This window comes from Podarcis cretensis, assembly GCF_951804945.1.
Source record: "Podarcis cretensis genome assembly, chromosome: 4".
Taxonomy (NCBI): Eukaryota; Metazoa; Chordata; class Lepidosauria; order Squamata; family Lacertidae; genus Podarcis; species Podarcis cretensis.
In genome coordinates this window covers 80,690,185-80,718,148 of record NC_137173.1, presented here as the reverse complement: position 1 = coordinate 80,718,148, position 27,964 = coordinate 80,690,185, and the positions used below count along the sequence as shown (strand labels likewise).

Here is a 27,964-nt window from a genome sequence, read left to right as displayed (position 1 = left end):
GGGCGGGGATACAGCAAAACCTCCCTGTGATCAATACATAGATCAAATTCTTATTTTTTAAGGTCAGCAGCATGCAGAAGCATACTGAATATTTCCAGCTGCTGAAGGTTCTTCTTAAATACTTCTGCTAGAGGTCTTAGGCCCATTTTACTATGCAAATTCAAGAAGAGGGGATTTCAAAATAGAATTTATTTTGCATTTTTATATTGATATTTATAAATCTATATATTTAAATATTACAAAATCTTCTGAAGGTATGCAGTGCATTTGTTCGAAAAAAGAAAAGAAAAGGTTACCGCCACAGTGACCACATTTTATTCTCACATAACTTAAAGTTTTGTTTGTATAAAAAATAATCAAATTGCCCAGTTCAACACTTACTTGAAAGGCTGGAGAGAATTGGTCATGTCAATCAACACTAATGGAAACTGAAGAAATGGTGTAACGGTGGAATTAAGTGAAGAAATGTGCCCATTTTTTTTGCAGCATTTTGTCTATTTTAAATATTGTCCATTTATGTCTGAGCAATGAGATTTGCTCTACAAGTTTCTCGTAGTTTCTCTATTGTAGCCATCCTCAGACTTCCAGGCTCTGTAAATATTTTCTAGAATTAAGAATTTAGAAGTTGTTAGTGTAAGTCAGGACACGGTCATTCTTTTTACATCCTTGAGTATTCCCATCACTATAATGGATCTTTCCCTTGGACAACATCCGCGAGGCAGGGGGAGCCCAGAACCACCTCCATACAGGCTTGTGTCCCAGACTGGTCACTTCAGTACTGCAAACTATGGGTCAGATTCAGACTTGCTCTTCTGTGAGCAGAAGCTAAGGAGATCCAGTGAAAATTCCCACCAGAGCAAAGGTGCTGTCTCCCATGCTGCTCCACAGGATCCCTTGAACATCTACCTGACAGCAGCTTTACAGGAGATTAGAGAGAGCATCAGCAAAAAATTGCCTCAAACTCCTCTCTCTAGTGGTGTGTCCTATAGCGTTCGACCCACTGCTAGTTATAGCCAACCAACCCAAGTTCAACAGCACCATGAAAAAGCACATTAAAGCAATACAGTTGTACCTTGGAAGTCTATTCGACTTCCAAAATGTTCGAAAACCAAGGTGTGGCTTCTGAAAGAACATTCAAAAACTGGAACAGTCACTTGGGTTTCGATTGGGAGCCAAAACGCTGGAGAACTAGGCTGTTCGACTTTGAAGGTATGACTGTATGCAGAAAAGCAACAGCAAATAAACTGAAGGCTGCCAATGCTCAGCATTTCTAGCCAGTTTATAATTCTCTACAACATGGGACGCCTACCTGCATGAAAGTGTGACACTCCGTTACAAATGGTCCTTTGGTGATCTCTTTAAATCTATCACAGATATCTGGGAAGTTGGTGGCTTCCAAAATGAAAGCTTGGTGGTGCTTAATTAGTGTTAAGGCCACACGAAATATTATTTTTGATCCCTCGTAGAACAAGCAGTCCCAAATTCGAAGTACAGTCTGTAGGAGACAAGATTTTGTTTAAAGGAATCACTAAAGCATATATATATATATATCCCATGTCATTAACAAAAACAAAAGCCACACAGCTAAAAATACCATCAAGTTCTCACTTGCCTCTACTGGAAGAATGTCAATGAACAAACATATAAACCAACGCGATACCAGCAAAGTCCACATGATGCCATGTTTCTCCATTAATTCTGCAACGGCAGGAACTTTCATTTTCACAAGCTCTCCAAGAACTTCTTGATCTGTTTTCAGACCCATCATTTCTGGACTATAATAATCTTTAAGAGGGGGGGAAGGGGGGAAACAAAAGCTAATCACCAAAATGATCAATTGCTATCATTCATTAAAAAGAAAAGCAAAACAGTATATGGGGAAGGGAAAGAGCTCATTTTTCAAAAGGTAAAATTCCAGCGTGTCTTTCCACTTAAAGAGTAAAGGGCTCAACCCCACGTATTGTGACAGCTGTTAAGAGGGCTCAGATTGCGCTATAACTAGGAGAGGCTGTCAAAATGCCCTGTGTTCCATGACTTGAGCAGACCCAACTCTAGATACACAAATGCACAGTTGACAGATAAACAGCTGTGTGTGGCTATATGTGGTACCTTTTGGGATTTATCCTTCAAAGCATCTCAGGCCCTACCTATAACATGTGGGTCCACAAAACGTTCGAAGGCCACATGCAATTGTCAGAGAGTTATTTCAACACGAAAAGGTCTCAGTAGGGCTCCATAAATTTGTGCCAGCCTTGGTATGATTTGTCACCACCAAGGACAACACAGTGCAATAGCTCCTCTCGCCTATTAAGTTCTGCAAGACTCTCCAAAAACTCAGGGGAAGGGAGGGTTCTTACTTTGTGCACAGTGATCAGGGGCAGCTGGTTGCAAGAATGGTTTTGTGGGCACTGGTAGTCATCAGAAACTACATTTGTGGGTCCCTGGGTCTCATTCTGGATGGGGTACTGCCTGATAAGCCCTAGAGAAACTGCTCCAAGCTAATTCCCAGTCCATCACAGGCACCTGAAATATAAAGTTGCTAAATGTAATTCAAGACTACAGAAACTGCTGTTGGCACCATAATAGGCTTGGGGGCAGGTGGCAAAAGAAGCTGTCAGATAGGCAACCAAGTAATCCCATTCAAGTAATCCCCCCCCCTTTTTTTTACATAAACTCAGTACAGTGGTAGGTAAAGGTAAAGGTAAAGGTACCCCTGCCCGTACGGGCCAGTCTTGACAGACTCTGGGGTTGTGCGCCCATCTCACTTAAGAGGCCAGGGGCCAGCGCTGTCCGGAGACACTTCCGGGTCACGTGGCCAGCGTGACATCGCTGCTCTGGCGAGCCAGAGCTGCACACGGAAACGCCGTTTACCTTCCCGCTGGTAAGCGGTCCCTATTTATCTACTTGCACCCGGAGGTGCTTTCGAACTGCTAGGTTGGCAGGCGCTGGGACCGAGCAGCGGGAGCGCACCCCGCCGCAGGGATTCGAACCGCCGACCTTTCGATCGGCAAGTCCTAGGCGCTGAGGCTTTAACCCACAGCGCCACCTGCGTCCCATACAGTGGGACCTCGGGTTAATTCATTCCGGAGGTCCATTCTTAACCTGAAAATGTTCTTAACCTGAAGCACCACTTTAGCTAATGGGGCCTCCCGCTGCCGCCACACGATTTCTGTTCTCAACTTGAAGCAAAGTTCTTAACCCGAGGTAATATTTGTGGCTTAGTGGAGTCTAACCTGAAACGTATGTAACCCGAGGTACCACTGTATTAAAAAGAAATATAGAAAATAAACAGATTTTCTTAAGGAAGCCTCCAGAGGGCGCTCTGTAACTTGGCATAAGTCACTGTGCATCATGTTCAACATTAATCACTTGATCTGTGGACAGGGAACAGCAGTTGCTGCTTTCAGTCTTCAGAGCAGAAAACGAATGGTAAAGCTTCCACAAGGCTAGCAGGGCACCTTTCCAAGCTGCTAAAAACTAGACTGAGGCTAGATGTGCCATTATTGAGTTACTGTGCTTTCATGATCAGAAACTACTAGCACCAACTGAGCACAGAGGTCAACTAGAAATTAAGTTTTCCAAGTCTGTGCCCCAGTGTTATATGGATTCTCTCTGGCATCACTGCCACGCAGAGTGTGCCTTATTGCACATGGAATATTAACATCCAGGCACAAAATAGAAAGAGCAAGAGCCCTTTCTGCAAAACAGGCAGTGTAGAAAAACATATTTAAAACCAAACCACAACAATAAAAAACAGCAAAACTTGAGATAATAGTACAGTGATACCTTGCTAAACCACAGAGCCTAGGGCTTGTCAATCAAAAGGTTGGTGGTTCAAATCCCCGCGACAGGGTGAGCTCCCGTTGCTCGGTCCCTGCTCCTGCCAACCTAGCAGTTTGAAAGCACTTCAAAGTGAAAGTAGATAAATAGGTACTGCTCCAGCGGGAAGGTAAATGGCATTTCCGTGTGTTGCTCTGGTTTGCCAGAAGCGGCTTAGTCATGCTGGCCACATGACCCGGAAGTTGTACGCCAGCTCCCTTGGCCAATAAAGCGAGATGAGTGCCGCAACCCCAGATCATCCACAACTGGACCTAACAGTCAGGGGTCCCTTTACCTTTACCTTGGTTTACAAACAGTCTGGTTTGCATATGTTTCGGATTGCAAACATGTCAAACCCGGAAGTGCGTGTTCTGGTTTGCAAACTTTTTTTGGATTACAACCCTTTCTTTTTTGGGGGGATTATGAACAATTTTTTTTTAGAGGCCCCATTGGCGAAAGCATGCCTTGGGTTACAACCTCTTTTGGTTTACAAATGGACCTCCGGAACAGATTATGGTTGTAAAACAAGGTACCACTGTACTGGAACACACAAGAGCCATTTAAATACTACCGAGCAGAGGTGCTAATTTGAATAAAGTATTGGGGGGCAGGGCAGGCAGGCCTCAGCCTGCAGAATTGATCACAAGACACAGTGTAGGCACACCATTTGAATGGCAATGCCCATCAACTTTAGGGACGCCTGACCCCCGATATATTTTATGTGATGTGAAGGGCCCTTGGCCCCTAGGAGTTGGCTCCTAGGGTACCAAGGAAAAGCCCAGAAATGAAGGTGATCACCTGCAAGATAAGGGGAGAGATTTCCCAAATAGCCAAGGCACCACTAATTAAGAGAGCCTTACACCCAGTTGCTACCTATTTAAAGAATCAAAGCCTATCAGTCAAGCCTATGATCAATGTTAGAAACTGAGATATGAAAGCTAGGAGCTAAATGGCACCTTAAACCTTGGTTATCGGTGCAACAACAATATGTCTAGGTGTGCTTTTTTATAACAAGAATACAAACCTGAAAAGGAATGAACTGCTGCTAAAATATTATGTTCATTTTTCACATGGTCTGGTCCTTGCCCTGCCCACCCCCCTAATATTCTTAAGAGGGTCTCTTCCCCCAGTCTTCAGAGAGTAGGTGGAAGTGAGGAGGCAGAAAAAGGTCCTCCTTTCTTACACTGCAGTTTTAATCTGAAATCTTAGACGCAGTACTGCGCCCGGAGCTCAGAAACTGCCCGTGCTAATGCAATTCCCTGTTGCAAAATGCACCTAAAACAATGGGAGTTACGGACACTGCCTATGATGGAGATCTTTACCAGCTGAGGAAGGCTCAAAAATGGTATAGGTGGTCCACTAAAAGACTATTATAGCACATCCAATTCTATGGAGTGGCTTAAGCTACAGAGACATTAACTTCTGCTAAGCGTCAAACCATCCCGTGTGCATGGACTAGGTAAAAACTCAAAGGCAATTATTTTCATGGCATATGCCAGGCTTCCTCAGCCTCAGCCCTCCAGATGTTTTGAGACTACAATTCCCATCATCCCTGACCACTGGCCCTGCTAGCTAGGGATCATGGGAGTTGTAGTCCCAAAACATCTGGAGGGCCGAGGTTGATGAAGGCTGGCTTATGCTGTCACCTACTGCGGCTCAGTGATTGGGGGAGGAGAGAGACTGATTCAAGGCGGAGATAAAAACTTAAAATTAACTGTGTCCTGTTTTTAACAATTCTAATCATCCTAGGTTAACTTGATTTCTCCAGTTCATCAGTCGACTATGAACATGTCTAACTGAGATTTATCCAATGTCCTGTATTACCTGCATCTTTCCCTTCTATCTCATCATTACTTTGCTTGCCATTCCCACAATTTCAAATATCACCTAATACAATCAAATCCGATCAATTAAAATATGAAGCATCCACACTGGCCCTGTGACATTCAAGCTCCTTTGCTTGTGAACAGATTTAGAATGTCCAGTTCTTGGAGCAACCAGCCTTTGAAGTCATGAAATAGCTGGAAGACTTGAGGCAGCAGGTTTGTGATAGACCAAGTGAGTTGTATTTGACACTACAAAAAACAACAACACAAAATACACAGCTGCAATAGAGACAAAGGAAAGCTAGCTCACTTAAGTACCAAACCTGCATTTTACTGAAGTGGTTTTAGTATGTGTGTATCAGCTTGAAAGGCTGTTTGGGAAACTGTTGCACAGTGATGTTGACGTGTTACTTAACCAATTGTATTAACTGCATTAACTTGCAATTACCGGATGAAAACCATTGTTTTCACCTGGAAGAGTTCAATAGCTTTTGAGCCTCTCTCTCATGCAATTTATGATATAGTGCAAAGATATCCTTGTGAGACATAGGCATAAGAAATTAAAATGAGTGCTGAGTTGAAGCTCAATATGTGTTTGCTTCCTTTTAAAAAAATGGGTAAAAGTGCTCTAAGAGATTATGTTCCCTATCCAAGTTAGAGAGAGAGAGAGAGAGAGAGAGAGAGAGAGAGAGAGAGATGTTTTTCCCAATGTGCTGGACAGAGGTATGCTTTATACTGCTTCCTCTTAACTCACAATATATACCTCTGATTCAGACAACAGCTGAAAACTGCATCTGCTGCAGTACTGACAGAGGAAAAACTCCTAAGGTAAGGCACGCGAGATCCCTATAGGGTTATGATGATGCTCAGGTTTGTGCATGCATTCCCCTCATCACTGGGACTCAGTATTTTCTCACACACAGTGGCTTTTAGGGCTCACAGTTCAACAGAATTCTGCTTGCCACATTTGCTTGAGTCTTGATATTGCAATCTTTAATAAAGCATCAGTGCAGTTGCAGCTGCTTTCTTGTCCTATGGGAGAGCCAGTGTGGTGTAGTGGTTAAGAGCGGTGGACTCGTAATCTGGTGAACCGGGTTCGCTTCCCTGCTCTTCCACATGCAGCTGCTGGGTGACCTTGGGCTAGTCACACTTTTTTGAAGTCTCTCAGCCCCACTCACCTCACAGTGTGTTTGTTGTGGGGAAGGAAGGGAAAGGAGATTGTTAGCCACTTTGAGACCCCTTAGGGTAGTGATAAAGCGAAATATCAAATCCAAACTCTTCTATGGACCAGTAATGAGATTTGCAGGGAATAAGGAATAAAGATTATAAAGGCTATTGTGGACTTGTTCTCTGCCACAAATGGATTTAAAAGAATATCCAAAAATAGAGCATGGTGCAGTTCCCTGACCTTTTCTACTTTTAAATCTCCATCTTCAGATCAACAATGCAAAGAAGCTGAAGAATCATCTTTTGAAACACGGCATATGCATGCCCATTTAGACTTCAACACAAGGTTGCTGTACCCACTTTTGCAAGAAAGTTTTAGAAAAACTTTGGATGTTTAACTGGGAAAAGATAGCCCAAATACTTAACAAAGAAGTCAAAGTGAAAATTGGCAACTTGCAGTCTATATCCAGAAGATTCTAGCCCTTCAACAACATCCCCCAAACACACCTTTTCATTTTTTTCCTACCTTAGTGTGTAGTGATTATTCACTCTTGTGAAGAAGAGATTAAGTGCAGCACTTGAGAACATGGGGGGGGGGGGCTATTCCCCAATACTTGGCAGCCCACCCAACTTATGAAAGATGTGCATTTATTCAAACATTTTTTAAAAGAGAAAGAATCAAGGCTATGCTTGCTTTCACACTTTTAGGAGCATTTGTTTAAAGGCATCTTCTCAGAACTCTCAAAACACCAAAAGCACCTCAATTGTCCTGTCCAATACTCAGGAACTGATCAAATTTCAAGGATGGTGCAAATAGGTCTGCACCATGCTTCAAAAAGAAAAAAAAAGGGGGGGGGAAACTTAAAACAAGAAGGCACATTCAGATCCAGCAACTCTGAACTTTCTGCTAGGTTGTAGTTACATGTTTTCACTGTTAAATACTTATTGTTGGGTAGAGCAGAAAGGGGGAAGAGAGATCACTATCTGGTGTCTTGAAAATCCCCATTATCTTTGGGATAATGGTTAAAAGACTATTTTCAAAAAACAAAAACAAGGGATGTAGCAAAAATAATTCAAAAGCAAGCAAGACTTTCAAGATGTCACAGGTTTTGTACCCAAGGCCTTCCTTCTAAAGACATGCTCTAAAAAATAATCTAGCAGTTCCAGTTCCAGTCACTGGAAGATGAATGAACCACTAAAGATTCCATTTCCTTTTTAAGAAGCATGCTTTATAAGTTCCTATTGTACTACGCCTTAACTATTTTAATTAACATGCAAATGAACAGAGGCCTGCAGAAGTGCTCTGGTTCAATTTCGCAGATTCTTTTTATGTAGGTTCTTCCTTTCCTTGCTGCCTGCCTGCCTTTTGTAAAGGATGAGAAGTATAGCAAAACACCAACTATGACTATGTCCAGACTGCAACACTTTATATTGCAGGTGGGAGCTCACATGATGGAATGATGTACCATGAAGAAGACATTCCTCATATACAGATAGCCAGCATGTCAGAAAAGGCTAGGTGAGAAACATCTTCCAGGTTTTCTCTGTGGTACATGCTTTTTGGTATAGAGCAGTGGTTCCCAATTAGGGGCCCGGGGATGCTTTGGGGTCCATGGAACGCATCTAGGGGGGCCACGGCCCCACCCCTTGCCACCCACCACAAATATTTGGGGGGGCATTTTTGCATGGAAATATCACAAATTCTATGGTCTGTTTTAGCTCTGTGCAACTTTCCAATATATATCACTATCTCACTCATTCTCACTCTCTCTGTGTATATACAGTGGTGCCTTGCAAGACGAAATTAATTCGTTCCGCAAGTTTTTTCGTCTTGCGATTTTTTCGTCTTGCGAAGCACGGACTTTGGAAAAGCTTCAAAAATCACCAAAGTCTTCAAAAACCTCAAAAAAGGCTACCACAACGTGTGCTATGAGTTGCTCCTTGAAGTGAATGCACGGTTTTAAGAAAAAGGAAACAAGCTTGCAAGACGTTTTCGTCTTGCGAAGCAAGCCCATAGGGAAATCCGTATTGCGAAGCAACTCAAAAAACGAAAAACTCTTTCATTTTGCGAGTTTTTCGTCTTACGAGGCATTCGTCTTGCGAGGTACCACTGTATATGGTATAGGATTATGTTGTGATAGGACATAGGGCCTCTTATGGAGGGAAATAACCCAAATGACAAAAAAGACTAGGCTATGTGCTCACAGTTAGTAAAAAGAGAAGACTATATCAACATGTATTTTGCTACGTATACAAAAGGGAAGTGTAAATAGAATGAGTAGAGGAATGTGATTGCTATTTTCTACAGAGAACTGCTTTCAAGGTAGTAATTGGGTAATTATCTGAAGTTACGATATTATATGATTAGACTACCCATTTGATAGTCACTCTTACTTAGCTCAAACACAGGAAGTGATCTGTGACACAAAGATAGAAATGGTGGGAGTTTTACCTACCAGGCAATATTCGACCAATGAGAGCGTCTAATAACCAAAAGGATTCCTCTTCATTCCTTGTGATAAGAATCAGGTAGCCTGCTATGAAATTCATGCCCTAAAACACAAAGGAACAATTTATCTAACAAGCTTGATACAATGTTGACAAAAGTAATCTTAAAAGGAGCCAAGCTAATAAATGCAAGGGACAGAGGGAGGACCTAATGGTAATTCATGCTTATCAAAAGTGAGTTTTAAAAGTGTTGTGAGCAATTTCTGGCTGCAGATGCAAGAGTAAAACACTTCAATTTCCAAGGCTACATTAAAAGGAAAATAATGTTTGGGCCACTTTGACTTTAAAATCCCACAGACTTAAGTCTCCATTTATAGTTGTGCAAAGTCTAGAATTCCACTGTCTTGAATAATGAAGGATGAAAACTGTTTGAATGACCACAAATGAATGCATAAAACAAAAGTAGTATTCAGGGATGCGAATAAGCCCCGTTTTCATTTATTGTTATTTATTAATTTATATACCGCTTATATGCCAAAATGGCTCCCAGTTGTGTTTTTCATTGAGTGTTCACCCCAAGCACACTCCTTTACTTTGAGCCAATGATAATACTCAAACCTTTCCCAGAGTAATTAGGTGTGGTTTTTTTTAAATACCAGGAATTCTACAGCTGACTCCAGAATTACAGCCTGTTCACAGCTTGGCTATTTCAAGTATAAAACACAAAAGCAACACAGGAAATACAACTGCATTGTTTGGCTTTTGCATCATAAGATGTAATGTTGTTTTATTTTTGTTTCCTTACATTTATGCCCTACCTTTCTTTCATCACAGAACCAAAGGCATGACCAGAACCAGCTGAGTGCATCATCGCAAGCATTGTAAGGTTTTTTTTTTACACATATATTTTGGGTTAAGTAGTGAAATGACAATTAACTCAATGATTTATGATGTGGCTAACTGGCATGGAGAAGAAAGAGCAGACAAAAGACAGTCTCTGTGCAAGAAATGCATTTTCAATGCTGTCTGTGTGGTGGGGAAGAGTAGGGCTGTGTCAAGTTCATCATAATATTAGCTCACATTTGACAGCAACCCTAACCCTATTTACCTGGGAGTTAGCCACCAATGGATTCAATAAGACTTACTTCTGAGTAGACATGGATAGGGTTGTGCTGTTATTTCTATTTCTGCAACACACACACACACCCCGTCATGAATTTCTTTTGCAGCCATCCTAGTCACACTCACAGCAATTGCTAGTCCCCAAGTCTGAAGTGTACAAGTTGTAAGATCGTTTTAAAACATTCATGGACACTAGTATCAATTGCAGTCTGTCAGATCCGGCCTTTGAATGCATCTCCTGTTTCATCTCTTTCTTTTGAAACCTCCCTGAACCTTTCACCAATCACTCTTCTTTACCATCTTCTTCCATGGAAAAGAATGAGGCGCTCTCATTTTTATTTCATAAACAATGCATCTGGTTTCAAGAAGGAAGATGGGGGGGACGGGACTCCTGGATAAATGAAGAGTTGTCTCACAACTAGTAGCTCAGTTAATCCAAAATAGGTCCAGTTGTTTTGCTTTTTAATTCCAAGAATTCATAACCATCTGTTTGTGCCTAATGGGCATGATTCAAAGACGTTTTGTTTCCAATTTCCCCCGAAATGTAAAAAAGCTAACAGATGTTGTAAACAGCAACAAAAAACCCCTCTATTCTACTTTATGGGGGTATTTGCCCTCCAATTGTGAGGGTACGTTTTCAGCCCTCAGACTGCCAGCTTGCTCAACAATAGCAACCATGGTAACAGAGGGTTGTTTGGCACTGCAACAAAAGAGTGCCCCTCAACAGACATTCATGGAGCAACCTAAATTGTACATGCCAGCATAAAAGCTCATGCACCGAAGCATAGTACTGCAGCATACAATAGCAAGGCAACACTAACTTCAGAGTTCACAGTGATGTTTCTCAGGGAGTTAACTGTCAGGCACATTAACATTACAAGCATTAGGAAGGCCTTGTTGAAACACAAACTCGGGTGCCCCAGGTTCGCAAGCATTGTCCCACACTTGGTGGGTGTTTGAAAGGACTCAAAGCAATCTGCCCCCACCCCACCCCCCAGTGCACTTTTTTCAGCAAGCAATCTTTTACCTTGCAGAAAAGGCTTCGCCTTCTTTTAAAGAAACGTCTAATTTTTGCTTTAAAAGAAACGTCTAATTTTAAAGAAACGTCTAATTTTTGCTTTAAAAAGGTCTCCCAGCCTATGTTGATGTTTACAGTGCATTTTAGAGAACAGTAGCAACTCACTTTATACCTACGGCAGTTTGATATGCAATGATGGTGTAAGTTCTGGAAAGTACTAAACTATGGCAAATTTAAGATATTGACTAAGGACTAAAATAGAAGGGTGGGAAGGTTAAGTGCATGAAATCTACATTTCTCAAATCTTGCATTGCCATCAAGGCCACCCAAGTTGTAAATGCTTCGCTTTAAAAGAAGCTCACGATTGCATTCCGAATGTCACATACCTGGCAGTATCCCACAGACTGATTATGGTGCCCATATGCCACTAATACGTTGTAGAGTGTCTTCTGTAAGCAGGGATCAGCAGTTTTGCGGAACCTTACATTATCCGGAAATGTCCTATTCATGTCTAAAATGTAAAAAAAGGAAACAGCAAAAATTTAAAATGTATCTATAAAGCAGTATGATTCATGGGCCAAAGTCTTGGGATCTGAAGTTGCCTTCTCACCCATGAACTCAATAGTTGACAGCATGTTATCTATCTGGGATTCCCTGACTGATCAACAATACGGTTCAGCTGTCCTATTGAAAGGATCTAAACAGCCTTATGGATACATGACTTGTGTGTGTAGGGGATGCTCAAATACAGATCTGAACAAGCAGAACAGGGTCATGATTTTAGCCCTGTCCTCAATATCAGGTTGTTGTTTTTAAACATCTGCACATTGAACATGGTTTTCTGTACGGGAAGAAGATCAGCATTACAGGCTTTAAGAAACCTTTTATTCTTCAGCAATGCAGGCAAAATGCTATATGTCTATAAACAGGGAAGGTTGACTCTAAACAACTCTGAAATAGACTGTAATTCACAACAGCTCATGCCATAATAAATTTGTTGTGTCTTTAAAGGTGCCACAACTGTGTGTCTATTTCGTCTGTCGACTGTCCATGGATTTAACATTATCCCATCTCCCTCAGGACTGCAGAGAAGTCTTTTATTGTTTCTTTGCATTCCAGGGATTATCCTTTACAAGATTCCAATGACCTTGAATAATCACCATAGTTGCTTGCCTAGAACATTAACTATGTGGTGGTATCGCTGCAGTCATCTTAATGTTTGTACTGCATTGCTTTTAAAGGGTTTCTGTACACTGCCTTGATATTCTGAGAGGCTTGTTATACTTGCAGAAACTGACATTTTATTCTAGAATCAACAGAGAAAGAGTATTCCCCCCCTCCCCAATATAATTCAAACATAATCTAGATCTAATGCATTTATTTATTTATTGCCCCTGAAAAGCATTGCTTGTGAAATTGGTTTCACTCCAAAAATAAAAGTTCATTGCAAATCAGTTCTCTGTAACCCCCCGTGTGAAAACCAATGCAAACAGTTCCAGCAATGGGAACAGGGAGGTACCCACGCCAGGCCCAATGATGTTGTGGGTGAGCATCACCACTTCCTTCTTCATTCACCTGTGGCATGTGCAGGGAGGGAAAGGCATGACTGATAAAGGGGAGAGTTTTAAAATGCATAGTCAGTAACCCTTGTGGACGACAGGATCTAGCAACAATCTAAACTGAAAGCAGCATGTTGAGGACAACCATGAATGATTCTGGACTGAGAAAAACTACATTTCTGTGCTATGGTGCAACTGGACTTCTCCGCGACCCTTCCCCTCTGCAGGGAGGTGGGACCGATTCGGATGGTCCGCCCCCGCCACTTAATGGATCCAAATGGTTTCCAGAGAGTGGTAGGGGATGCTTTATCCCATGTTGATGGCCTTTCAGCTGATTCCCTGGTGGCCCGCTGGAATGTGGAGTTAACCAGGGCTATTGACTGTCTGGCTCCGAAGCGCCCTCTCCGATTGCATGGAGCCTGGACAGCCCCGTGGTTTTCTTCGGAGCTGAGGGCGATGAAACAATCATTGAGACGGCTAGAGAGTCGGTGACAGAAAACTCATTCCGAATCTGACCAGACACAGGTTAGAGCTCAACGTCGAGCCTACCAAGTGGCGACAGCGACGACGAAGAAGACTTTCTTCACCGCCTCTATTGCATCTGCAGAAAATAGTAGCAGGAGACTCTTTCAGGTGGTTCGCAATTTAAGGGAACCACCTTTACCACCAGGGCTTTGTAAAGACCCCAAGATCTCCTGCAACGATTTTGCAAAGTTTTTTGCAGATAAAATCACTCATATTCAGAAGGAGCTAGACACCACCGTGGGAGCAGGGCTGGGGCGGGAGAGTGCTAGAGCTCTGTCTGGTCAAGTTGCATGGAATCAATTTCAATCCGTTACCCCCGAGGATGTGGACAGGTGGCTTGGACGCGTGAAACCAACCACCTGTCTCCTTGATCCTTGCCCATCCTGGCTAATAAAAGCAAGCCGGGAAGGGCTGGGCGATGGGCTCTGCGGGGTGGTGAATGCTTCCCTCTGTGAGGGAACATTCCCAGATCCGCTGAAAGAGGCGGTCATTAAACTGCTTCTTAAAAAACCATCTTTAGACCCGGCCAGTATGGCCAACTATCGCCCAGTCTCAAATCTTCCATTATTGGGCAAGGTGATTGAGCGCGTGGTTGCTGAACAACTCCAGGCACGCCTGGAGGATGCGGACCATTTGGATCCCTTCCAATCCAACTGCCTTGGTCGCGCTGGTTGATGATCTCCGGCGAGCCAGGAACAAAGGTGAGAGTTGTTTCCTAGTTCTGCTGGATCTCTCAGCGGCCTTTGATACAATCGACCATAACATCCTTCTGGACCATCTAGAGGGGCTGGGGGCACTGTTATACGGTGGTTCCACTCCTTCCTCCTGGGCAGTGTTCAGAAAGTGGTGGGGGGGATGAGTGTTCAGACCCCTGGGCCCTCACTTGTGGGGTGCCTCAGGGTTCCGTCCCCATGCTTTTTAACATCTATATGAAGCCGCTGGGAGAGATCATCTGGAGGTTTGGACTGGGTGTCCATCAATATGCAGATGATACCCAGCTCTACCTCTCTTTCAAATCAGAACCAGTGAAGGCGGTGAAGGTCCTGTGTGAGTGCCTGGAGGTGGTTGGAGGATGGATGGCGGCTAATGGATTGAAGTTGAATCCTGACAAGACAGAAGTACTGTTTTTGGGGGACAGGGGGCGGGCTGGTGTGGAGGACTCCCTGGTCCTGAATAGGGTAACTGTGCCCCTGAAGGACCAGGTGCGCAGCCTGGGAGTCATTTTGGACTCACAGCTGTCCATGGAGGCGCAGGTCAATTCTGTATGCAGGGCAGCTGTCTACCAACTCCACCTGGTACGCAGGCTGAGACCCTACCTGCCTGCGGACTGCCTCACCAGAGCGGTGCATGCTCTAGTTATCTCCTGCTTGGACTACTGCAATGCGCTCTACGTGGGCTACCTTTGAAGGTGACTCGGAAACTACAACTAATCCAGAATGCGGCAGCTAGACTGGTGACTGGGGGCGGCCGCCGAGACCACATAACACCGGTCTTGAAAGACCTACATTGGCTCCCAGTACATTTCCGAGCACAATTCAAAGTGCTGGTGTTGACCTTTAAAGCCCTAAACGGCCTCGGCCCAGTATACCTGAAGGAGCGTCTCCACCCCCATCGTTCTGCCCAGACGCTGAGGTCCAGCGCCGAGGGCCTTCTGGCGGTTCCCTCATTGCGAGAAGCAAAGCTACAGGGAACCAGGCAGAGGGCCTTCTCGGTAGTGGCGCCCGCCCTGTGGAACGCCCTACCATCAGATGTCAAAGCGATAAATAACTACCTGACATTCAGAAGACATCTTAAGGCAGCCCTGTTCAGGGAAGTTTTTAATGTGTGATATTTTAGTGTATTTTTGGTTTCTATGGAAGCCGCCCAGAGTGGCTGGGGAAACCCAGCCAGATGGGTGGGGTACAAATAAATTATTATTATTATTATTATTATTATTATTACTACTATGGATGGGTCAGTGTATACACAACCTCACTTGAGACCTATTTGAGCAGGAAAAGATAGATAGATAGATAGATAGATAGATAGATGATAGATAGATAGATATAGATAGATGTAGATAGATATAGATATATAGATACACACACACACACATATATTGGTACCTCGGGTTAACTTAATTCGTTCTGGAGGTCCGTTCTTAACCTGAAATTGTTCTTAACCTGAAGCACCGCTTTAGCTAATGGGGCCTCCTGCTGCCGCTGCGCCGCTGCTGCATGATTTCTGTTCTCATCCTGAAGCAAAGTTCTTAACCCAAGGCAATATTTCTGGGTTAGCGGAGTCTGTAACCTGAAGCGTCTGTAACCTGGAGTGTATGTAACCTGAGGTACCACTGTATATGCATAGGAATTGCCAAGAGAATGTCCCACACTGAACACAAACACCATTGCTTCTGCAAAGGGTCAGGTTTTCATTTGTCTCCAAAACCAAGGCACAAGTCCACAAAGGCACCAGGCAAAAACGTTTCTCTATAAGCCAGGCCTTTGACTGATTAACATTATATGGCATTTTAAATGCGTTTGTGGGAGGGGTGCTACTGGTTTGTTTGTTTGTTTGTTTTATTACGTATTTTGTGTCCTGATTTTGTATATTTATGTTGTGAACCACCCTGTGGTCTTCAGATGAAATACAATATACAAACAAACAAATTCCCACACTTGTCTCTCTATCCACGGAATACTTGGGCTACAGGCTCCTTGGTAAACAGCAGACTAGATTGGGCAACCACATCTATGTTTAGATGCTAACCTGTCTTAATTGTGTCCACAAGCTTCTCATTTTTGTCTCCCTCAAGTAATTTCTGGTAGTATCCAGGGTTTTGTTCCATGTGGGACTGAGCACCACTCACCACCATCCAAACCAGTGCACGGTGCTCATTTGGAATGCCTTTCCTGATATAGCGTTTTACTGCAAAAGAAAAAGCACACCAGTTGATATTTCAAGCATTATTTTTTGGATACTTAAAATACAAACAAACAAACAAAAACCCTCCAAGGGAAGTAAAAGGATGTCAAGGTAACTAGTGTGGCAAAGACAACCCAGTCACTGATGGGCGGGAAACAAATGAAATTATTATTATTATTATTATTAACCAGCAATTGCTGATCATTCCACAAACAAGAGCTTGAAAGTGCAGAACCAACCTTTGTGTGACCTTAGTAAGAAAGGTAGGAAACTTCAGTGACAAGAGGAAGACACAAAAAGCAGACAAGTGCCTTTTTCAGATGACCTGAGAGAGAGGTAGTTTGTGTGTATCATGGAGGAGGGCAAAAAGGAGGTGATTTGTTTATTTATTCCCATCTTTTTCTACCTTCCTTTATTTATACCCGCCATGGAAGGAGCACTTGTTTCAGCGTGGGCTATTAGTACAACCAAACACTCCTGGGTTTTCCAGGTTAATCGTTTTTAAAGTTGATTAGTATACCTTCAGTTTTAACACTTTTTAGCTTTCCAAAACGTTTTACAGATTCTAAATGATTGTACCCGCACCCTACTTGTGCTGATCTATGACTGTAATAAAGATCTGATTGACTGATTAGGTCGATCAGGAATATGAAAATCTCCCTACAATTCTAAAATAAATTAAAAATCTGTCTCAGAAAATGCTGCCAATATTCCGATAGCCAAACGATTCCCATCTACAAAAAAAGGTTTGGGGTGGAGAATCTATTCATGCATTTTTAGTGTATGGATATTACAGTATGTGGATATTTATGGCTAAGCAAAGCACCGTATTTGAATATTGTTTCCATCATGTCTCTTGCATTTGCAGCTAACCCTTTCCCATCATGGCTATTGATTTTAAAAGTAAAGCCAGCTTAAAACACAGCTCAATCAGATGCTGCAATCGGATATAGCCTCATGACTTTGGTAGACAGTGGAAGGGGAATGCAACCCTGAGGTTACATTATTCTTTAATGCTGTTGTTGTTGACAGCAAAGCCACGAGTCCAGGGCCGGCCATACCATGATGTAGAGTGAGGTAGCTGCCTCAGGTGGCAAATTCAGAGAGCTGGACATTGGCTAGAAAGGTGTGCCATGTGGTCTGCCCTGCAGCCTCTAAGCTAGCTTCCTGCCCTAGCATGGCTGACACACCAGTGACACAACCCGCCTCAGGCGGCATGCTCCTCCCACCCCACCAGTGTGTGGGTCCAGATCTGTGGTGATGGGGAAGCATCCATGGCATGCCTCAGGTGCCAGAAGGCCTTGGGCCAGCCCTGCAGAGGCCTAGGAGGAAAAGTAAATTTAAGTTATGGAGGCCATGCATTCCTTTCTCAGATACTGTCCTTCATCTGAACATCACAAGGTTGAGAGAGAGAATGTCTATAAACCACAGCAACTCCCCCTTCCCAGCCCTCAAGTCTGCCCTGACGCTGCCCTGAGTATCCAGGTGGGCACAGCTGTGTGAGACCAACTCCCTTCTGCTCGCTTACCCAGGTTTCAGTGATACGGACCAGACCAGCTTCCTCATCTATAATCAGAGCATGGAAGAGGGATGAGGGAGGTCATACTCAGAGCCAGCCTGGCATTCAGCAACAGAAGTCATAGACCTAAGGGCTGGCTGAAGGGACAACAGCAATTCCATAGAAGGGCTAGCACACAGCATAGTCACCAACGGCCTGTGCCATGTGCCTCTCTCTTACCTGGCCTGCCCCACTTCCCCCTACCCTGAACCACTGTGACTGGAGGCCCCTGTGTTCTCTCCAGTTCCTCTCCTCCCTGACACATCTGACTTCCCTCAATAAAAACAAACAACAAAAACAAACCCACACAAATTTAAAACAGTTAAAACAATTGTAGCAGTCTATACTTTTGAAGCACGCGCTACAGCTAGGAGATATACTATTGTCTACCTCTACAATCTGCGTTATGGGACGCAGGTGGCGCTGTGGGTTAAAGCCTCAGCGCCTAGGACTTGCCGATCGAAAGGTCAGCGGTTCGAATCCCTGCGGCGGGGTGCGCTCCCGCTGCTCGGTCCCAGCGCCTGCCAACCTAGCAGTTCGAAAGCACCTCTGGGTGCAAGTAGATAAATAGGGACCGCTTACCAGCGGGAAGGTAAACGGCGTTTCCGTGTGCAGCTCTGGCTCGCCAGAGCAGCGATGTCACGCTGGCCACGTGACCCGAAAGTGTCTCCGGACAGCGCTGGCCCCTGGCCTCTTAAGTGAGATGGGCGCACAACCCCAGAGTCTGTCAAGACTGGCCCGTACGGGCAGGGGTACCTTTACCTTTACCTTACCTCTACAATCTATATTTTCAGGGTGTTTTTAAAAAAATGAAAAATGTGTGTATACGTAGGGGAGAGCAGAAGAACCCAAAATACCCCTCAAACTGTTCTATTTTGGGTTTGAGCCAACTTCTACCTATACCCATTAAGGATTACAAAATTAAAACTTTATCAATAATCTTTTAAGGAGATGGTTTTTTTTTTTACTTTCAGTTTAAATGGAAGCCAAGTTTCACAAATTTAGCTCAGTGCTGGGGCAATGCCACCTGGGGTGCCTAGAATATTGTGCTGGAATTTAGAAAAGATGTGTAGAGCCAGCACCTAAAGAGACACAGGCGCAGAAAATATTTAAATATTTTGCCAGCTCTGATTAGCTTAATCACTTTCCAGTTTGGCAATAAGCCAGTGGTTGGGCCTAATTATGATAAACAGCCACTAATAATCAGTGGCATCTTACTCGCCCAACTGGTTATAGCAGTTTCGTATGTACTGTACAGGAAAACTGTATAATTGCAAGTTACTTGTTACCATTCCAGCAGTAAGCTGCAATTGTTGTGCAAACACCGAGTCATGAACTCGCCCAGTTCTCTTCACAGAGGAATAAGTTACATAAACCTGACTGTGAAATTCCCCTTTTCCTATTCAGCCCATGAAGGCTTTGAATATGCAAACGTGAAAATATTTTAATTAGCTTCAGTGTCATGATTCGTCCTCACACTTTGTCCTGCTCACTAAACTCACTAAATGAGTTTGATGTCATTAGCTTGGATTCCACCTTCATGACCAGAGTCCTGTTCCAAGGAATGGGGCCCTTTCATATCCTCTTCCTGCTGAATGCCTTATGTATTTCCTGAATATCTGCCCCCAAGTGTTGGGGGGCATTCTAGAACAGTATGAGATGCAGCACAGGGGGAATCTGCAACAACAACAACAACAACCACCCACCAACAACCAGAGACTAAGAAGAAGCGCCTTGTTGTTCATCTTGGAGGAACTTTGGAATCAATAGATATTCAGAATGATTAATTAATTAAACTTGATTTTATTGCTTCAGCTTCAGTAATGTACATTTAAAGGAACAAGCTTCTATACTTCCTTTCAGCATTTAAATTTGCTTTTATAATGACACATTTGAAAACCTACATTTCCAAACATGCCATCTTTAAAACATGGTGAGGGAACAGAGACGTTGGAGAGAAAAAAAGTGTTTCTATTCACGGCAACTCACTGTGCTGCATTTGTAACAACTAGCTGCTCCTACAAAACATCCGAAGTAGCTGACAGATTATTTCTTACAAGGACAGAATTTACGTAGAAATGAAAGCAATTAATCAGCGATCAACTGCAGTTTCCCCATAAACTCTATTCATTTGGGCTGTAATTTGTATGCCTGCTTACCTGGGAGTAAGCCCTACTGAACTCACTAGAACAGGCTTCCTCAACCTCAGCCCTCCAGATGTTATGAGACTACAATTCCCATCATCCCTGACCTCTGGTCCTGCTAGCTAGGGATCATGGGAGTTGTAGGCCAAAAACATCTGGAGGGCCAAGTTTGAGGAAGCCTGCGCTAGAATATATTTCAGAGTAGATTTGTATAGGATTACACTGTTTGTCCAGAAAGAATCAAAGTAAGGTCTGAAGTGGGGTAGATATAAGACATTGGCACTACAATAAATGTGAAAACAATGTCCACCTCCCCATATTGAAAAACTCCTATTGAAAAGATTCAAGCAAGATTTCATACAGGAGAAGGAAACAAGGAACAACTTCATACTGGAATATTACCTTTTAAGCTTTTCGGTACACCGCGGTTACCCTTTAAAAGCTTGGACCATTTAATTGCTCTCCTAGTGAGTATCACTAGGTATCTAGAAAAAAAATCTTCATATGATGTATAGTCAAAGTTTGCTGGCCTTTCAAACCCATATGGATCCACTCTGCAACAGAAGGGAAATCATTGTACACACATATTAGTTTTATGTAGTTATATAAACTTCACATACCTAAATTAAAACTTTTTTTGCCCAGAAATGCAGCTTAGAGGGAGGAAAAACTGGACTTTAAAATGTCAGAATGAAAGATGTTTATCGACTGCAAATGCCAGAATGGGCTTCTGGAAGTTTAGAAGACGAGTCTGCTTTTGTAGACACCCAGCTAACACCTATTAGCTTTGGTGGTGGTTAATGCTAATTAGGACTGATAGGGAAGAAGACAAAGAGGCCAACAGTAGGTGGAGCCAGAACAAATGACAGGAAGAGCGAATTTAGTTTTGCCCCCATCATCCTCCCTGCTAAGTCTGCAATAGCAACACTAAGGAGGAAGGTTACAGTTGGTTCTACACTGAGGGATAACCAGCCTCATATAACCAACATGCTTAAGTCTAATTTATGCATGAAAGGGTTAATGCCATAGAGTAAGTGGTCCTGCCAGGCTTAGCTAGGTCACTCCCACTCCCCTTGGGAGGAAGATAATTGGGCCTATTGTTGTACCTAAGTAGACCCCAGAAGCTCAACATGCGAGGTCTGAGCTGGTTGCTCCAATATCAGACCACATGGCTCTAGTAAGCCTCTTTTGAGTTCCTATACCAGTGATTTAGGAACTTTCACCACTGTAACTAAGCCAAGTTTTACTGCCTATGCTAAATGCTGTGTAGAAAAGCACATGAACCTAACCTTTGGAGAGTTTACCAAGTTTGTGGACTTTTTCTATGCTAAGGGAAGAGGGGGACTTTGGAAGGAACTTAGGAGGACATATTTTAATTATCTATTTCACACTTTACTTTGCTGCGTATTTTGTTATTTTTATGTCTGCTGGGGTTCTCTCACCAAAGAGTACTTGCCCCAAACGTGGATCTTGGCATCCAGGGAATTCTTTACATACTTACTTTTTCCTTCCAAGTAACACTTTCAACCTATCTTATAGGGCTTTTGTAAAGATAACACTGTATATAAAGCACATTATGACCTGGTAATTATTTTTATCTAACCAGGACATTGATGGACCGTTTATACAGAGTAGTATCACTGTATGTTTTGTAATTTTAATCCTGATTATTTTTCTTTTTATTAGTACTTGTTACAAATCAATGATCTTTTCAGTGACCAGAGTTTTACCTCAGTTTTACAGTCATGGTTTACTCAGGCAAGTGATAGCACACTCTTGCAGGGAGTAGACAAGGCCTTTTTCAGGTCACTTGTGTGTTTTGCATTAAATTCTGAACCTCATCAAGCTCTGTATAATGGGACCAATATTGATTTACATGGTTGCTTATCTAAATGCATACATATGGCAGGTCAATCAATCCATTTTCAGCTCCCTTTAGCCTCTGGCTATTAGCCGCTTGAAAACATAGACATATGAGAGAATAAAGTATCACCGCTTAAGACATTTCCAATAAATAGTATCAGTTTCACCATGTACTTATAAAGGGAAATGTTCAGCTACAGGGACATGTGCTTAAGTGCCATTGGTTTCCACTGAACCTAAGCATGCATAACTGTGCAGATTTAATCACTGCAAAAGTTCAGGAAAGCTCAGTGCTTCAGCACAAACAAGTTGTATATTTAGCATTCAAACGCAAAAGACACAACTTTCTCAAGCCTCCCAGAAAAGCATACATGGGACTTTAGATAACGTAATCCTTAAAAAGTACTCTTCCAAAAGAGATGGCCACAATACCTCCCAATTGCTCAACCGCAATTTATACATACAGCAGTGTGGGTGAGAAAGCCTTTCCTGGACTGCACTACTAATACAATATGTTTCTATGCTGCACCGTTAAAAAAAAAAAAGTATCGCACTGTGTTTCCTTGTAGCTAAAGACATGTTTCCACATTCCATTGGGTCTTTTCAGCCCTGCTGGGAGGGTGGCATTCAAACAAGCCAGGTTCCAACTAGAACCCCATCGTTCAGCCCGGACATTGAGGTCCAGCGCCAAGGGCCTTCTGGCGGTTCCCTCCCTGCGAGAAGCAAAGCTATAGGGAACCAGGCAGAGGGCCTTCTCGGTTGTGGCACCCGCCCTGTGAAACACCTTCCCATCAGATGTCAAAGAGACAAACAACTACCTGACATTTAGAAGACATCTGAAGGCAGCCCTGTTCAGGGAAGTTTTTAATGTGTGACATTTTAATGTATTTTTAATCTTTGTTGGAAGCCCCCCAGAGTGGCTGGGGAAACCCAGCCAGATGGGTGGGATACAAATAAGAAATTATCATTATCATTATAGAATCTGAAGTGGTACAGCTCAGGAGAAAAGCTTTTATTACTGTCAGTGGCAGCTCTTGGGGTGTCAAATTTAAAAAATCAGCGCCTCTCATGCTCCATTCTAAATTGCAGCTATGGCGTCCCCAAGGCTCCACGCCTAACTGGTTGCACTCTCCTAAATCTGCCTCTGCTACTGTATTGTATAAACGGCTGTGCCTGATAATATGCACCAGGACAAAGAATACTGTAGTGGCAGTGTTACTCTGAATCTCAGTTGCTAGGACTCACAACTGGGGAGAGTTTGCTGTTGCACTCCAAGTCCTGCTTGTAGACTCCCCATAAGCCTCTGGTTGGCCACTGTTGAGAACAGGATGTGGAACAATTATGGATCTTTCATCTGATCCAGCAGGGCGGCTCTTCTTATGTTACATCCTTGCATAGCCATTAACCACTGTCAGGTGATAAACAGGGAAATGCTGGTCAGCCCATCCTTGATGTCTCATTTATCTCTCTGCAGAAATTCCACTGAGCCTTTTTTCCAGCTACAAGGAAATTTATAAACATAACTTCCATCTAGACAGCATTCAGCCTTTCCATATTCTCCAGTGATTACCAACCTCTGCACTCCCATATTTATAATACTTCTGTATTTAGAGAGTACTACAGTACACAAATTGTTTTGATATTTCTTATAGTAACAAGGGCTTCTCGTTTAAAATATTTTAGACTGCCTTTCTGGACAGAATCTATTATAGTTTTAAGTTTTATTTTACAAATTAAGCATTTTCCTAAAGTTCTATGTGGTGATAACAATAGGGAAGATGGGGGGGTGTTGGGGAGAGATTTCAAAAAATAATTAAATCTGCTATTTTATGAAGTTAAGATGCCAATAAATATAAAGAACTGGAAAAAAATTTTTTCAAGTGGATTGGTTTGAAAGCATAAAGAAAAGTTCATTCTTTCCATGTAACCTTCCAAAGGGAGTAGGTGTTTACCGTGGCAGCTGTAAACGACTAATAATCCTGGCAGTGAAAGGTTAGTTTTATTATAAGAAAACCTGAAAGAGTGACAAATCAAGATCTTTGGTAACAGGGTTTTGAAAGTTTAATTATGGGGGGGGGAGCGGAATCAATGTAGTTAGCTTAATTAACTTATCCACTGAATTAAACAGCAATACCAACACTGCCAACTGAAACCTGAAGGGCAGAAATAACTGCCCCACTGTGTACTCAGTAACCAAAGGGGAATTCATGCGATACAAACTTTAGCTGAAAACCACACGCAAGAAGAGCTTTCAGTAGGGAATGGGGCACTCCCAGCATCGACTTACCCCAAACGTAAATAAGTTTTCTGGGTTGCCTTTCTCAAGCAAATCCTGCTGCTGCGGCTGTGTTTTTTTTTTTTTTTAACTTCCTGTTGTATCACAGATACACCTGAGGGGCCACTTAACACAACCCAGGAAGATATACATATATATTTACGTTTGTGGCATGATATAGAGAGAGATTATTACTATATAGAATATTAAAGGCACACACACAAAAAGCAGGAGGGCGAGCCAAGAGCGCTCTCCATTAATTATTCTGCAAGGGCGCAACCTACCTGTGGACGTTGCTCTCGCGGTTCTCGCGCTTCGCCCGCCGCTCTTCCTCCCCGTCCATGGGAAGGGAGTCCGCCGGGTTCCTCCAGCACAGAATGGTCGAACCCCCGCCCGGCCCGGCGCGGCCTCGCCGCTGCCTCCTCCTCCTCCTCCTCCTCCTCCTCCTCTTCCTCCTCCCCTTGCTGGAGACGAGTCAAAGTCCCACCACTCTTATCAAAGGAGAGCGCGCCGCCTCCCTCTTCTTACGCTCCGAAGTTGTCTGCAAAAAAAGTGCCTTTGGAGAGGTGGGAGGGAAAAGGGAGCGGGCGGTTTCCAGAACAGGGCAGCCTGCAGTAGAAAATGTGTTCACACTGGAGGGGGGTGGGAGGAAAAAGAAGCGTCTCCAAAGTTCCACAGCGTCGCCCTTCAAGGACAGGGACCAGAGCGGCGCGCGGAGCTTATTCCTTTCTGTCTGGGCTTTTCCAGACCAGTCTTTTTTTCTCCCCCCGCGCCTGTGAGGGAGAGTTTAGCTTATTTGTGGCTCCCACCGCCAGCCGAGCTGGGAATTGCGCCTCCTTAAGGACAGCGCCGGGGCAAATGGCTCCTGAGGTAGAGCGATTTAGGAGCGCAGCTGAGAAGCCTCCCTTTCCCCGGGTGGCTGAACGCGCGACTGGCTCCTCCTCAACCTGCTGCTTCGCTCCTTCTTCGCCTCGGGTTGCGCGCGCACTTCCCCAGAAAAAAACCTTGGGAAGGAGAAGGAATCCTCTCCCCACGTTCCTCTTGCTGCTCGTGTTGCCGGCAGAGGAGGCGGCGAGCCAAGCGGGGAGGGAAGCCTCACCCAGGGCAGTGAGGGCAGCGTTTCAGTTTGTAGCAAGGCGGAGGGCCGGGACTCGTTTTCCGTTTTGGAGCAGGTGCAGCGGGAATAAAGGAAGCAGCAGCGTGCATTCCTCTCGTGGGTCAGCGCAGCCGGTCCACGCACGTGCCGCTGGAAAGTCCAGAGCAAAGGGTGTGACCTCAGCTCCCTAATTCCCATGCACGCCCTACTGCAACACAGCCTATAAGCAAGTCGCATGCAAACAACTGCACCTTTGCTTTGCTGTTTACCCCTGCCTCACTTCCCCCAGCTGTTTGTTTTAGACTGTAAGCTCCTAGGGGCAAGGACCTGCGCTCTTAAAGCAACACACACCCTGTTGTTGTTGTTGTTGTTTAGTCGTTTAGTCGTTTCCGACTCTTCGTGACCCCATGGACCAGAGCACGCCAGGCACTCCTGTCTTCCACTGCCTCCCGCAGTTTGGTCAAACTCATGCTGGTAGCTTCGAGAACACTGTCCAACCATCTCGCCCTCTGTCGTCCCCTTCTCCTTGTGCCCTCCATCTTTCCCAACATCAGGGTCTTTTCCAGGGAGTCTTCTCTTCTCATGAGGTGGCCAAAGTATTGGAGCCTCAGCTTCAGGATCTGTCCTTCCAGTGAGCACTCAGGGCTGATTTCCTTAAGAATGGAGAGGTTTGATCTTCTTGCAGTCCATGGGACTCTCAAGAGTCTCCTCCAGCACCATAATTCAAAAGCATCAATTCTTCGGCGATCAGTCTTCTTTATGGTAACACACACCTAGGGACACTATAAACAACAAATACGTCAACATCTACGCCCTTGGAAGTAAGCCCCATTGAAATGAAGGGGGGCAGGGTTTGAAGCATTTACTTCTGTGTAGGAATTGGATGGAAACCTGTGTTGGTCTGTTCCTACATGCCAGATTCCTTGTTGGGGACTGGTGGTGTGATTTTATTCTATTTAGTTAGTTATTAAATTTGTATTTCGCACTATAACTGTAGATCTCAAGCAGTTCACAACATAAATCATCATACACTTGTTGGCTGTGGTGGCATGTGAGGGTTTCCTGCAGTTTTTAAACAGGTAATTTGGTACGCACGCCATTAAGAAATATGGCAAAATGGTTCAGTGCACTGGGCTGTTAACCAGAAAGTTGGTGGTTCGAGCCCACCCAGGATAGGATTCCTGCATTGCAAAGGGTTGGTCCCTTCCAACTCTACACTTCTATGGAAGAGGAGCACTCTATGAAAGAAGCTTACATCAGTGGCTACTCACCTGAGTGGCGTAACTTCAGAAAAGGATATATCACTTAAGAATATTGAGTGAATCTGCTTCCTTGAACAGAATGAGCTGCAAAGGTGCAGTTATCTGTGAGTACCCCTTTCTGATCTTAGGTATGTTGCTCATTTGAATATGCTCCTTATGCTGGCCACATGACCCGGAAAAACTCTGCGGACATATGTCGGCTCCCATGGCCAGTAAAGTTAGATGAGTGCAGCAACCCCAGAGTTGTTCGCGACTGGACTTAACTGTCAGGGGTCCTTTACCTTTTTTTTTAATGCAGTTGCCACCTAACAGTTAGCCAGATGGGGATTCAATTGTTTTGGGGACCAGTTAGAAGAAAGGCCAATCCCTGGTGGGATTTGAACACAGGACTTTGCCTCTCTGAAGCCAACATCCCACAGAGTCACAAGTGCTTCAGATAAGAAGCAGAAGCTGAAGGAAGTGGCTGCTTGGAATGGTTGCTGTGCCTGTAGTTTGAACCCGAGATGCTGCCTGCAGAGTAGAAGATACAGATCCCACTAAAGAAATTCATTCAACAGAAAACCCATTTTCGACTTCCTCCTTTTGTGAGTCATTGACCCAGTAGATGCTGAACTGTACTGCTTTGGGGTTTTTTGTATCCAAGTTTCATGCTTCTGGCAGAGTGTCGGCTCCAGGGTTCTTGCCCAAATCACATGGGATTAGGTTGATCAGGGAGTGTCTCAAGATCAGTAAGAGCTAAGATCATTTTTTTAAGTAGCTTAAGAATTTCCCCGGCTCTAAAATAGATGACCTCTAAATAACAGCATTTCACTAACACTAAAAGCAGAGCCGCTTAAGCTTCCGTGGGGCAATTTAAGGACCCTGAGCTATCTTTCTGTGCGAGGGTTTACACACCCAGAACGGTCTGTACGATAACAAGGATTAGTGAGATCTCTACTATTGCCATTTTTTTTAAAAGTGAAATCAAAATGTGACTTAACGTTTTGACTTGCACGCTTTCCTTTGTCAAGCTCAATTAAAAACTCTTGCATTGACGGTCTGTTATAACTCTTATTTTCTGCTGTTAATTCAGATAATTATTGATAGACACACACCTTGTGAACGATACGGCTTTTGAAAGTGCTGGTTTCCTAGATAAAAATATATAGCCAAATTAGAGGTCTAATTTGCAAGACTGCATCATACATTGTTTCTGCTGTGTTCCCACGTTGCGCACAATAAAGTGAATTAAATGCTTTAACGTCTCACTTATTTCACTGGGAGAGTTAAATACATTATTATTATTATTATTATTACTATTACTCATTATTATATATTTATTTCTAACTTGCCTTTTTTCCTTGGCAGGGAAGGCAGCGTACTGGTAAGATAGGAATAG

At 43.6% G+C, this 27,964-nt stretch overlaps 1 protein-coding gene across 1 annotated transcript; it reads right to left on the bottom strand.

Moving 5' to 3' along the window:
• Window positions 1-165: 165 nt before the first annotated feature.
• GRTP1 (growth hormone regulated TBC protein 1) lies at window positions 166-25,154 on the bottom strand. The gene is made up of 8 exons (XM_079972975.1): window positions 24,513-25,154; window positions 20,493-20,644; window positions 16,233-16,391; window positions 11,787-11,911; window positions 9,269-9,365; window positions 1,613-1,785; window positions 1,310-1,495; window positions 166-604 (listed from the first exon to the last, which is right to left on the bottom strand). The coding sequence occupies exons 1-8, from the start codon at window positions 24,569-24,571 to the stop codon at window positions 515-517; spliced, it is 1,041 nt and encodes a 346-aa protein (XP_079829101.1). The 5' UTR covers window positions 24,572-25,154; the 3' UTR covers window positions 166-514.
• Window positions 25,155-27,964: the final 2,810 nt, after the last annotated feature.

Excerpts from the sequence above, each read along its gene's own strand:
- GRTP1 (XM_079972975.1), bottom strand. The coding sequence starts at position 24,571 with ATGGACGGGGAGGAAGAGCGGCGGGCGAAGCGCGAGAACCGCGAGAGC. Across the intron at positions 1,496-1,612 it reads TTGACATTCTTCCAGTAGAG|ACTGTACTTCGAATTTGGGA; the intron begins GCAAGTGAGAAC and ends TGTCTCCTACAG. Across the intron at positions 605-1,309 it reads AGTGTCACACTTTCATGCAG|AAAATATTTACAGAGCCTGG; the intron begins GTAGGCGTCCCA and ends TCTTAATTCTAG.